Consider the following 12,975-nt stretch of genomic DNA (forward strand, 5'->3'; position numbering starts at 1 on the left):
TCGCCCTGCTTCAGCTCTCGCTGGTCGGGCTGCAGCAGCTGACCAGCACCGATCGTCCGGCACTCCCCAGTGAGATGAACCCAGTACCTCAGTTGAAAATGCAGAAATCACCGGTCTTCTGTGTCGCTGGCGCTGGGAGTTGGAGACTGGAGCTGTTCCTATTCGGCCATCTTGCTCCGCCCTCCTCAGTGAGTTCTTAATTTCAAATACTGGATATTTCACTTCTAGAATGTTTGCTTGATTCTTTTTAAAATAGATTCCAATTTTCTATTGAAATTGTCCATTTTAAAATCCATTTTATCAACATTTCCTCTATTTTCTTTAATATATAAACATAGTTATACTAGAGTCCTTGTTTGCTAACTCAGGTAATGGGATCATCTGTATGTCAACTTTTATCATATATTTTCCCTCTTGATTGTTGGTCACATTTTCCTGCCTTTTGCAATAATTCATGTTGTGCACCAAACATTATTTATATTAGATTCATAGAGGCCCCAGATGATGTCTCTCATCAGACAGATTCCTCCCTTTTCTTTGTTAGGCAGGTAGAGTAAGGTAGGCTGGCTACCTAAAGCCAATTAAGGCTTGAGTTAGGTTAGGGCTGAGTTTCAGTTCTAGTAAAATTTAGTCCAACTTTGGCTTGTTCTTGTTCTGAAGTTATGACCCTCCTGAGTTTTGAGCTTACAGCCTGGTTGATCCTTGTCTCCTCAGCCCTGAAGGAGTATGGGAGATTTGCATCTATCCTTTGGTGGTTTTGAGCTTAATTCATTAGCTGCATTCCCCTCCCTCCTTTCACCCCACCCACTACATACACACATAGCTTCAAATCTTTGTAAAATGTTTTGAGAGGAAATACCAGTGTGTGTGTGTGAGGAAATCCCTCTTCCTCTATTCTCTTAAGCATCATGGGAATCATGGAAGATTTTGGTTTGTCTTTTAGAGGCCCTCAGCCCAGCTTTCTAGCCTCCCTTGCATAGCCAGAATTCAGATGTCCCATAGGGAAAACTTGTTATGCATTTAGAGTGCCTCAAATTTCCAATATGTTTTGCTAATCCTTTTTTAACTATCACAAGTCTTACTGGTTTCTCTTTCTCTCATATATGACTCTCTGCCTAGTCCAAGTCTCAGCCACACTATGGTTCCCAAATCAAATACTCCTGGAGAACAAAAGAGCTGGTGATTATTAGTTAACTTTGGAGGGTCCCACCCATTGGAGTTTGACTTCATCACATCCTTATGGCACCCATATTCCTCAATTTGTTTAAAAATATGATTTGTGTAATTTATCCAGGTTTCCCTAGTCGTTGCAGTGAAAGTGTTGGGCTATCATGGTCTATTATATCCAATGCAGGAGCCGAAGTCCAGACACCTAGCTTAAATGGAGTCAGAAAGAACCACTACTCAAGGCATACAAGACGCGATGGCTCAAGCCTGTAATCCCAGCACTTTTAGGAGCCCAGACGAAGCGGGATCACGAGGTCAGGAGATGGAGACCATCCGGCTAACACGTGAAACCCCGCTCTCTACTAAAAAATACAGAAAATATACCGGGCGCAGGTGGTGGGCTTCTGTAGTCCCAGCTAATTTGGGGGCTGAGGCAGGAGAATGGCGGTGAACCTGGAGGCGGAGCTGCAGAGCTGAGATCTGGCCACTGCACTCCACTCCTATGACTGAAAGTGAGACTCCCTGGCTTCAAAAAAAAAAAAAAAAAAAAAGAGTTAATAAGAGTGTGAGCAGCTGCATATTACACACAGCCTTGGAGAAAGGAGCCCCTCAGTGGAACATGGTAGAACTTTGAGTGAGTGCAAAAGTAGAGACATGAGCTTAAGGACTTGCTTTATGAGATCTGACATCAACCTAAACCACACAGCATTAGATGAACCTTAGATGAAGACCAGCAGAAGCCTTTCCAAAGCACTTTCATAATTATAATTCAACAATCAACTGTTTAGATTTGATTTTTCCAGTAAAATATAAACTCTGGGAAGACAAGAACTTTGCCTGCCTTCTTCACTTTGATCACTTCATCACCTAAACAAAGCGTACAGACTTCTATTTGGTAGGTTATTAATTAATTAATAATCAATATTTGACAAATTTTGGGTTCACATGGTAAAAGTCAATACCATAGCCCCTCATCAGTCCTCTACAGTTGGTTGTAAATAATTGTGCTTATATTACCCACAGAGTAAACATTATAGAATTATCACTCCAGAATCCTTTGTTTCTATGGTTTCCAGATGTTTCCAGTGTCTAGATGTTCCAGCTGCTCATCTCTGAGAAATCCAGCTGTGTCTCACCATGGATGCCACAGCCTGTAATGAATCAGTGGATGGCTCACCCATCTTCTATCTGGTGGGCATCCCCTCTCTGCCAGAGATCTTCTTCCTCCCTGTGTTTTTTATTTTCCTCCTCTTCTACCTTCTCATCCTGATGGGTAATGCCCTGGTTCTGGTGGCTGTGGTGGCAGAGCCCAGCCTCCACAAGCCCATGTACTTCTTTCTGATCAATCTCTCCACCTTGGACATCCTTTTCACCACAACAACTGTCCCCAAGATGCTGTCCCTATTCTTGCTTGGGGACCGCTTCCTCAGCTTTTCTTCCTGCTTACTGCAGATGTACCTCTTCCAAAGTTTTACATGTTCAGAAGCCTTCATCCTGGTGGTCATGGCCTATGACCGCTATGTGGCTATCTGCCACCCACTGTACTACCCTGTCCTCATGAACCCACAGACCAATGCTACCTTGGCAGCCAGTGCCTGGCTTACTGCCCTCCTCCTGCCCATCCCAGCAGTAGTAAGGACCTCCCAGATGACATACAACAGGATTGCCTACATCTACCACTGCTTCTGTGATCATCTGGCTGTAGTCCAGGCCTCCTGCTCTGACACCACCCTCCAGATCCTCATGGGCTTCTGCATCGCCATGGTGGTGTCCTTCCTCCCCCTTCTCCTGGTGCTTCTCTCCTATGCCCACATCCTGGCCTCGGTGCTTCGCATCAGTTCCCGAGAAGGACGGGCAAAAGCCTTCTCCACCTGCAGCTCCCACCTCCTGGTGGTGGGCACCTACTACTCATCTATTGCTATAGCCTACGTGGCTTACAGGGTTGACCTGTCCCTTGACTTCCACATCATGGGCAATGTGGTATATGCCATTCTTACACCAATTCTCAACCCCCTCATTTACACTCTGAGAAACAGGGATGTAAAGGCAGCCATCACCAAAATCATGTCTCAAGACCTAAGCTGTGACAGGAGCATTTGACCTTTAAATGCAGCTAATTCTGCTTCCAGGACACCAAATAACAGTGCTTAGCACAGAGTAAGGACTCAATACATAATAATGAAATAATGTTAATTTTTATAGGAATCTTAAGTTGTTGTATAAAATTTTGCTATTTAGTAATCCAAGAAACCTTTACTAAAATAAAAAATCTTCATGGCAAAAAATTCTTATAAGCAAAGTCAAAAAAACAAATAAAAAACATATCACAGGGAAATGCAAATATTCATATTATACAAAGAATGTAGAAGACTGAAATAAACATTTCAATAAAAACATGGGCAAATATATGTGTAGACAAATCACCAAAAAAATGCAGTGGCCTTTAAATAATGAGTCTTCACTTTATAAAAAGAATACGAATTTAAATTGTGCTGAAATGCTATTTTTCACTTAATCAGATTAGCAAAAATCCAATATTTTGACAATATGCATGTAGAAAAACAGAACTTTTATAACTTGCTTGTGAGGATACAAATTGGTATAACACTACCACAATACCTACCAAAAGTACATATGCATTTACCCTTTGACTCAGCAGTATCACTTCTAGGGATCTATCCCGAGGAGTCACTGTCAATCATTCATTAGGTTACGTATTCATCACTATACAGGGAACTTATTGAATAAACTGTGAAAATGCATGATGCAGTAATAAAAAGGAAATGAGGAAGCTCTCTACTGATATGGTATCATCTCTAGGATATGTGTTAAGTGAAAAAAAGCAAGCTGCAGAAAAGTGTTTTTGTAAGAAAGGAGATAGTTTGCTTAAAATTTCAGGAAAAAACTAGGGGGAAAATGCGAACTCATAAAGATGGTTATCTATAAGGAGAGGGAGGGAACAGGAAGGGACGGAACCGGAATGGAAGCAAGACTATATATATGTAATTATTTTTACATAGTTCAAAGAAATCAGAAAGAAAAACCCCACAATTCCCTCAATTTAAAATAAACAGAAGCACTTGACCCTGGCTGTCTCTCAAGTTAGTGGCATGACCACACAGAAAATTACTATAAGTGACTTTTAAACAATGTTTTGATATACATCCTAAAAGGGGTATACTAAAAGGACAAGAAAAATCACATCTTAAGCTGCATTGAGGAGTTTTTGTTTGTTTGTTGTTTGTTCTGAGAAGAGGCCTTGCTCTGTCACCCAGGCTGGAGTGCAGTGGTGCTATCTCAGCTCATTGCAGCCTTGACTGCTAGGGCTCAAGTGATCCTCCCACCTCACCTCCCTGAGTAGCTGGGGCCACAGGCACATGCACCACTACTCCTAGCTAAAGGAGTTTTAAAAACATACATATTACAGTTTTACTTCTTTAATATATATTAGATGTAAATTACGTATTTCTATAACCAAAACCATTTTTATCATTTTATTTTACCATGCATGGTTTTATATTTACAGAGAGTTCCAAAGATATGAGAGTTCCCATATATCCTTCACCCAACTTCCTCTGTGTCAACATCTTACATAACCATGATACACTTATCAAAAGTAAGAAGTTAACATTGGTAAAATACATACTATTAATTATACTAGAGATTTTATTCAAATTTCTCCTGTTTTTCCAGTAATGTCTTCTTTCCATTCCAGGATCCAATCCAGAATGTCACGTTGCATTTTATTATATCTTCTTGGTTGCCTGACCTTTTATTGGTCTTTCCTTGTCTTTCGTGACCTTGACACTTCTGAAGAGTCAATAGTAAATTTGGCTAAGTGAAAGAATCCAATCTAAAAAGGCTGCATACTGTATGATTCTAACTGGAATTCTGGAAAAGGCAAAACTATGAAGACAGTAAAAAGCTCAGGGGCTGCCAGGGGCTAGGAGAAGGGAGGGATTAATAGGCAGAACACAGAGGACTTTTAGGACAGTGAAACTATTCTGTATGATACTACAATAGTGGATACATGTTATATATTTGTCAAGACTCATAGAATGTACTACACCAAGAGTATACTATGGCCTTTGGGTCATAATGCTGTGTCAATGTAGGCTTGAATGTAACAAATGTAACCACTCTGGTGGGGGATGTCATTCTAACAGTTATGTAGTGGTATCTTATTGTGGTCGTAATTCAATTTAATTACATTTCCCTATAACTAATTGTGTTGACCATCTTTCATGTGCTCATTTTCTATCCATATATCTTTTCTGGTGAAGTGTGTTCAGATCCTTTGCCTGCTTTTTAATCCAGGTTGTTTGTTTTCATAACATTGAATTTCAAGTGTTCTTTATATATTCTAGGTATAAATTTGTTATTAGATATTTGATATACAAGTAATTTCCCCAGTCTTTGAATTCTCGTACAGTGTCTTTTGCAGAGCAAAGGTTTTCCATTTTGATAAAGTCTAACTTATCATTTTTCCTTTATGGATTATGATGTTTGATAACATATCTAAATACTCATCACCAAACCAAAGGTCATGCAGATTTTGCCCTATAGAAAACAACATTTCTAGAAGTTTTCCATTTTTGATTTCATTCTATGAACAATTTTGAGTCAATTCTTGGATAAGGTGTGAGGTTGAGGTTGAGATTTTTTTTTTTTTTTTTGCGTATGAGCATCCAATAATTCCAGCACCATTTGTTATAAACCGTTCTCTATCAAATTGCGTTTACACTTTTGTCAAATATCAGTTGATTATATTTGTGTGTATCTATTTGTGGGCTCTCTATTCTGTTCCACTGATATATATGTCTATCCTTTACCAATACCACATAGTCTTGAATACTGTAGCTTTATAGTTAGTGTTGAAATTCCGTAATGTGACTCCTCTGACTTTGTTAATTTTTTTTATAATTGTTTGGTTATTCTAGTTCCTTTGCTTTCTAATATAAATTTTAGAACCAACTTACTGGGATTTGGGGAGGGGAGGGACTATGTTAAATCTATAGATTAAATTTGGGACAACTGACATTTTAACAATGTTGAGTCTTCCAATCCATGAATATAATACATCTCTCCATTTACTTAGCTCTTTAATTTTATTCATTACAAACCGCATTCTTGGGATGAATGAACCCCATTTGGTTGTGACATATTTTTCCCTTTATATATTACTAGATTTGACTTGCAAATATTTTGTTTAGGATTTTTGCATCAAAATTTATGAGAGATATCAGGGTGTAGTTTTCTTGTAATTTCTTTGGTTTGGTATTAGATAAATGCTGTCCTCATAAAATGAGTTAGGAAGCTTTCCTGTCTCTTCCACATTCTCAAACACATTGTATAGAATTGGTGCTATTTCTTCCTTAAATATTTGGTAGAATTTGCCTGTAAAATTTCCAGGGCCTGGAGTTTTCTTACAGGAAGTTTTAAACTACAAAATTAACTATTTAATAGATACAGAAAATTTTCCATTATCTATTTCTTCTTGAATGAACTTTATAATTTCTGCCTTTTAAGAAATTAGTCCATTTTGTCCAAATTTTAGAATTTATAAAGAGTTGTTTGTACTGTTCCCTTATTATTCTTTTAATGTCTGTGATGTCTACTCTTTCATTCCTAATACTGGCAATTTGTGTTTTCTGTTATTTTTTCTTGGTTAGTTTAGCTTTAGGTTTACCAATTTATTGATTTTTCAAAGAATCAGCATTTAGTTTGTTTATTCTAATTGTTTTCCTGTTTTCAGTTTTATTGATTCTTCCTCTAATCTTTATATTTTTTTCCTCTACATATTTTGGGTTTAATTTGATCGTTTTTCTAATTTCTTGACGTGGGAGATTAGATCATTGATATGAGACTTTTCTTTTTCTTTCTCTTTTTTTTTTTACTTTTGAGACAGAGTCTCGCTCAGTCGCCCAGGCTGGAGTGCAGTGGCCTGATCTCGGCGCACTGCAAGCTCCGCCTCCCGGGTTCTCGCCGTTCTCCGGCCTCAGCCTCCCAAGTAGCTGGGACTATGGGCGCCAGCCGCCGCGCCCGGCTAATTTGTTGCATTTTTAGTAGAGAGGGCTTTTCACCGTGTTAGCCAGAATGGTCTCGGTCTCCTGACCTCGTGATTCACCCGCCTCGGCCTCCCAAAGTGCTGGGATTACAGGCGTGAGCCACCGCGCCCGGCCGAGACTTTTATTTTTCAGTGTAAGCGTTGAAGTCTGTACATTTCCCAATAGCTCCCACATTAGCAACTTCACACGAATTTTGATATGTTGCATTTTTATTTTCATTTCATTCTAAATGTATTTTAAATTTCCCTTAAAACATCCTAATTGACCCATGGTTATTTCAAAGTGTTTTTATTTTATTTCAAAATATTTGGAAGATTTTCCCAATCACTTTCTGTTACTGTTCTCTAGTTTAATTCCCTTATGGTTCAAGAATATGCTTTGTATGATTACTATTCTTTAAAAAGCTTTTCTATTCTTTTACATTTTTTGTTTAATGGCCTAAAATATGATCTATCTTGGTGAATGTTCTGTGCACTCTTGGAAGTGTATTCTGCTATTATGTGGAGTGTTTTATAAATGTCCATTAGGTCTAATTGTTTAACATTGTTGTTTAGGCCTTCTATATCTTAACTGATTTTCTATCTGCTTGATCAATTCCTGAAAGGGAAATATTAAAGTTTCTAACAATAATTATGGATTTGTCCATTTCTCCCTTCAATTTCACCAGTTTGTAAGAAAATTTCCACTTTTTAGATTCGGGGGTACACATGCAGGTTTGTGACACAGGTAAATTTCATGATGCTGAAGTTTGGGATATGAATGATCCCGTCACCCAGATAGTGAGCATAGTACCCAACAGTTAGTTTTACAAATCTCACTACCCTCCCTCCACCCTCTATTAGTCCCCAGTGTCTATTGTTGCCATCTTCATGGTCATGAGTACCCAATGTTTAGCTCCCACTTATAAGTGAGAACATGCAGTACATGGTTTTCTGATCCTGTGTTAATTAGCTTAGGATAATGGGCTCCAGCTGCATCCACGTTACTGCAAAAGACATGATTTCATTCTTTTTTATGGCTATGTAGCATTTCATGGTGTATATAGGCCAATTTTCTTCTTCTTCTTTTTTTTTTCTTTTTGAGACGGAGTTTTGCCTTGTTGCCCAGGCTGGAGTGCAATGGCATGATCTTGGCTCACCACAGTCTCCACCTCCCAGGTTCAAGGGATTCTCCTGCCTCAGCCTCCCAAGTAGCTGGGATTATAGGCATGTGCCACCATGCCTAGCTAATTTTGTATTTTTAGTAAAGATGGGGTTTCTCCATATTGGTCAGGCTGGTCTCGAACTCCCAACCTCAGGTGATCCGCCTGCCTCGGCCTCCCAAAGTGCTAGGATTACAGGCGTGAGCCACTGTGCCCGGCCATATTTGGACCAATTTTCTTTACCCAGTCCACCGCTGATGGGCATCTAGATTGAATCCATGTCTTTGCTATTGTGAATAGCAATGAACATATGAGTGCATACGTCTTTTGGTGAATAATTTATTTTCTTTTGGATATATACCCAGTAATGAGATTGCTGGGTCAAACGATAGCTCTACTTTATGTTCTTTGAGAAACTGCCAAACTGCTTTCCACAGTGGCTGAACTAATTTACATTTTCACCAACAATGTATAAGCATTCCATTTTCTCTGCAGCCTGGTCAATACCTGTTCTTCTCTGACTTTAGTAATAGTCATCCTGACTGGTGTGAGATAATATCTCATGGTTTTGATTTAAACTTCTCTGATGATTAGTGATGTTGAGCATTTTTTCATGTCTGTTGGCTGCTTATATGTCTTCTTTTGAGAAGTGTCTGTTTATGTGTTTTGTCCACTTTTTGATGGTATTATTTGGTTTTTGCTTATTGAATTAAGTTCCTTATAGATTCTGAATATTAGATCTTTGTCAGATACATAGTTTGCGAACATTTTCTTTCTTTTCTTTCTTTTCCTTCTCGCTCCCCACCCCTCCCCCGCCATCCTTTTTTGAGACAGTCTTATACTGTCGCTCAGGCCGGAAGGCAGTGGCGTGATCTCAGTTCACTGCAACCTTGACCTCCTGGGCCTAAGCAATCTTCCCACCTCAGCCTCCCGAGTAGCTGGAACTACAGGCATGTGCTACCACACCTGGCTAAAGTTGCCCAATTGTCTCAAACTCCTGAGCTCAAGGGATCCTTCCACCTCCGCCTCCCAAAGTTCTGGGATTACAAGCGTGAGTCACTGAGCCCGGCAGTTTACAAATATTTTCTCCCATTCCGTAGGTTGTCTGTTTACTCTTTTGATAGTTTCTTTTGCTGTCCAGAAACCCTTTAGTTTAATTAGGTTCCACTTGACAATTTTTGCTTTTGTTGCAATTGTTTTTGAGGACTGAGTCATAAATTCTTTCCCAAGGCCAATATTTAGAATGGTGTTTCCTAGGTTTCCTTCTAGGATTCTTATACTTTGAGATCTTTACATTTAAATCTTTAATCTATCTTGAGTTATTTTTTGTGTATGGTGAAAGGTAGGGGTACAGTTTCATTCTCCTGCATATGGCTAGCCAGCTATCCCAGCACTATTTATTGAAGAGGGAGTCCTTTCCTCATACTTATTTTTGCTGACTTTAACGAAGATCATATGGCTGTAGGTGTGCAGCTTTATTTCTGGGTTCTCTATTCTGTTCCATTGGTCTATGTGTCTGTTTTTATGCCAATATCATGCTGTTTTGATTAGCCTTAGAGTTTCAAGTCAGGTAACGTGATACCTCCAGCTTTGTTCTTTTTTGTTTAGGATTGCTTTGGCTATTTGGGCTCTTTTTTGGTTCCATATGAATTTAAGAATAGCCTCTTTTTCTAATTCTGTGAAAAAAATAATATTGGTAGTCCGATAGGAATAGCATTCAATCTGTATATTGCTTTGGGCAGTATGGTCGTTTTAATGATGTTGATTCTTCCAATTCATGAGCATGGAATGTTTGTCCACTTTTTTGTTTCATCTATAGTTTTTTTCAGCAATGTTTTGAGTTCTTCTTGTAGAGATCTTTCACCTCTTTGGTTAGGTGTATTCCTAGGTTTCTTGTGCTTGTGTGTGGCTATTATAAATGGGATTGTGTTTTTTTAAGTTGATTTTTAATGTTTATACACGTTATAACATTACGACATGATGTTGTAATGATGTACAAAATCTTTATGATAAATAAAATTATTGCACTTAATGTCATTTATCTGAAAAAGGACATTAATTAATTTCATTTTTATGAATTTAATTTCATTATTGTGAAAACAAAAATCATCAAATTCCTTAATGCTGTATCAAACATAAGCAATACCAGTTCAAATTAGAGAAAAGGTATGCCAACACCAGATTTTGACACCAAAAAGAAAGTTAAAGCCCTAATACTTGTCTAATCTAGGTCAGGTAACTGTGGAAATGAAAGAATATTAAAATTATTTCTTTTATTATAGCATAATAATTTTTTTATGCTTTTTATTATAGCATACATTGAAGAAAATCATAACCCCATTAAAAAGTGGACAAAGCAGGAGTTCGAGGCCAGCCTGACCAACATGGTGAAACCCATCTCTACTAAAAATACAAAAAATTAGCTGGGTGTGGGCCGGGCACGGTGACTCATGCCTGTAATCCCAGCACTTTGGGAGGCCAAGGTGGGTGGATCACGAGGTCAGGAGATGGAGACCATCCTGGCTAACACGGTGAAACCCTGTCTCTACTAAAAATACAAAAAATTAGCTGGGTGTGGTGGCAGGCGCCTGCAGTCCCTGCTACTCAGGAGGCTGAGGCAGAAGAATCGCTTGAACCTGGGAGGCGGAGGCTGCAGTGAGCCAAGATCATGCCACTGCACTCCAGCCTGGGCGACAATGCGAGGCTCTGTCTCAAAAAAAAAAAAAGAAAAAAGTGGGCAAAGGACATGAACAGATACTTCTCGAAAGAAGACATACATGTGGCCAACAAATGTATGAAAAAAAGCTCAACGTCACTGATCCTTAAAGGAATGTAATCAAAACCATGATAAGACATTACCTCACACCAATCAGAATGGCTATTACCAAAATGTCAAAAAACAACAGATGCTGGCAAGGTGGTAGAGAAAAAGAAACACTTTTACACTGTTGATCAGAGTGTAGATTAGTTCAACCAGTGTGGAAGACAGTGTGGTGATCCCTCAAAGACCTAGAGGCATAATAGTACCATTTGACCCAGCAATGCCATTACTGGGAATATACCCAAAGGAATATAAATCATTCTATTATAAAGATACATGCATGTGTATGTTCATTGCAGTATTATTCACAATAGCAAACACAGTAAATCAACCTAAATGCCCATCAATGATAGACTAGATAAAGAAAATGTGGTACATATACACCATGGAATACTATGCAGTCATAAAAAGGAATGAGATCATGTCCTTTGCAGGGACATGGATGGAGCTGGAAGCCATTATCCTCAGCAAACTAACGCAGGAACAGAAAACCAAATACCGCATGTTCTCACTTATAAATGGGTGCTGAATGATAAGAACTCATGGACCCATGGTGGGGAACAACACACACTGAGGCCTGTCAGAGGCTGGTGGGGTGGGAGGAGGGAGAGCACTGGGAAGAATAACCAATGGATCCAATGGATGCTGGACTTAATACCTAGATGATGGAATGATCTGTGCAGCAAACCACCATGGCACCTGTTTACCTATGTAACAAACCTCCACATCTGCACACATACCCCTGAACTTAAAAGTTGGAAATTAAAGAAAAAAAAAAAACACAGAAAATCCCATGTGTTATTAATCCCAACTATCAATAATAATTATTGCCCTGGTGTGATTCCATCCTGCGCAGCTGTTCTCTTGAGCAGTGGTTGTTTATCTCTCTCTGCCTTCTCTCCCACCTAACGGCGTGCCGCCACTCATTGGCAGATTCGATGGACCTACACATGTGCCCCTGAGGCCCCAGAACTATCTTTTCAGTTGGGAAGTAAAGGCCGACAAAGATTATCACTTTAAGGTGGATAATGATGAAAATGAGCACCAGTTATCTTTAAGAACGGTCAGTTTAGGGACTGGTGCAAAGGAAGAATTGCACATTGTTGAAGCAGAGGCAATGAATTGCGAAGACAGTCCAATTAAGGTAACATTGGCAACTTTGAAAATGTCTGTACAGCCAACGGTTTTCCTTGGGGGCTTTGCAATAACACCACCTTATGGTTGAAGTGTGGTTCAGGGCCAATACATATTAGTGGGCAGCACTTAGTAGCTGTGGAGGAAGATGCAGAGTCAGAAGATGAAGAGGAGGAGGGTGTGAAACTCCTGAGTATATCTAGAAAGCAGTCTGCCCCTGGAGGTGGTAGCAAGATTCCACAGAAAAAAGTAAAACTTGCTGCTGCTGAAGAAGATGATGATGATGAAGAGGAGGGTGATGATGATGATGATGCTGATGATGGGGAAACTGAAGAAAAAGCACCAGTGAAGAAATCTATACAAGATACTCCAGCCAAAAATGCACAAAAGTCAAATCAGAATGGAAAAGACTCAAAACCGTCATCAACACCAACAAAAAACAGGAAAAAACTCCTAAAAACACCAAAAGGACCTAGTTCTGTAGAAGACGTTAAAGCAAAAATGCAAGCAAGTATAGAAAAAGGTGGTTCTCTTCCCAAAGTGGAAGCCAAGTTCATCAGTTATGTGAAGAATTGCTTTCAAATGACTGGCCAGGAGGCTATTCAAGATCTCTGGCAGTGGAGGAAGTCTCTTGAAGAAAATAG

At 39.2% G+C, this 12,975-nt stretch overlaps 1 protein-coding gene and 1 pseudogene across 1 annotated transcript; both read left to right on the forward strand.

Moving 5' to 3' along the window:
• Nucleotides 1-2,269: 2,269 nt before the first annotated feature.
• On the forward strand, nucleotides 2,270-3,299 carry LOC100997871 (olfactory receptor 2AT4). Its single transcript, XM_021926320.2, has one exon. It carries the CDS (start codon nucleotides 2,305-2,307, stop codon nucleotides 3,265-3,267), a length of 963 nt encoding a protein of 320 aa, XP_021782012.1. The 5' UTR covers nucleotides 2,270-2,304; the 3' UTR covers nucleotides 3,268-3,299.
• A 7,054-nt stretch (nucleotides 3,300-10,353) lies between these two features.
• Nucleotides 10,354-12,975, forward strand: LOC116272645 (annotated as a pseudogene).

This window comes from Papio anubis, unplaced genomic scaffold (genome assembly GCF_008728515.1).
Source record: "Papio anubis isolate 15944 unplaced genomic scaffold, Panubis1.0 scaffold145, whole genome shotgun sequence".
Taxonomy (NCBI): Eukaryota; Metazoa; Chordata; class Mammalia; order Primates; family Cercopithecidae; genus Papio; species Papio anubis.

Bases quoted from the DNA above. Each gene is read 5' to 3' on its own strand.
- LOC100997871 (XM_021926320.2), top strand. From the start codon at position 2,305: ATGGATGCCACAGCCTGTAATGAATCAGTGGATGGCTCACCCATCTTC.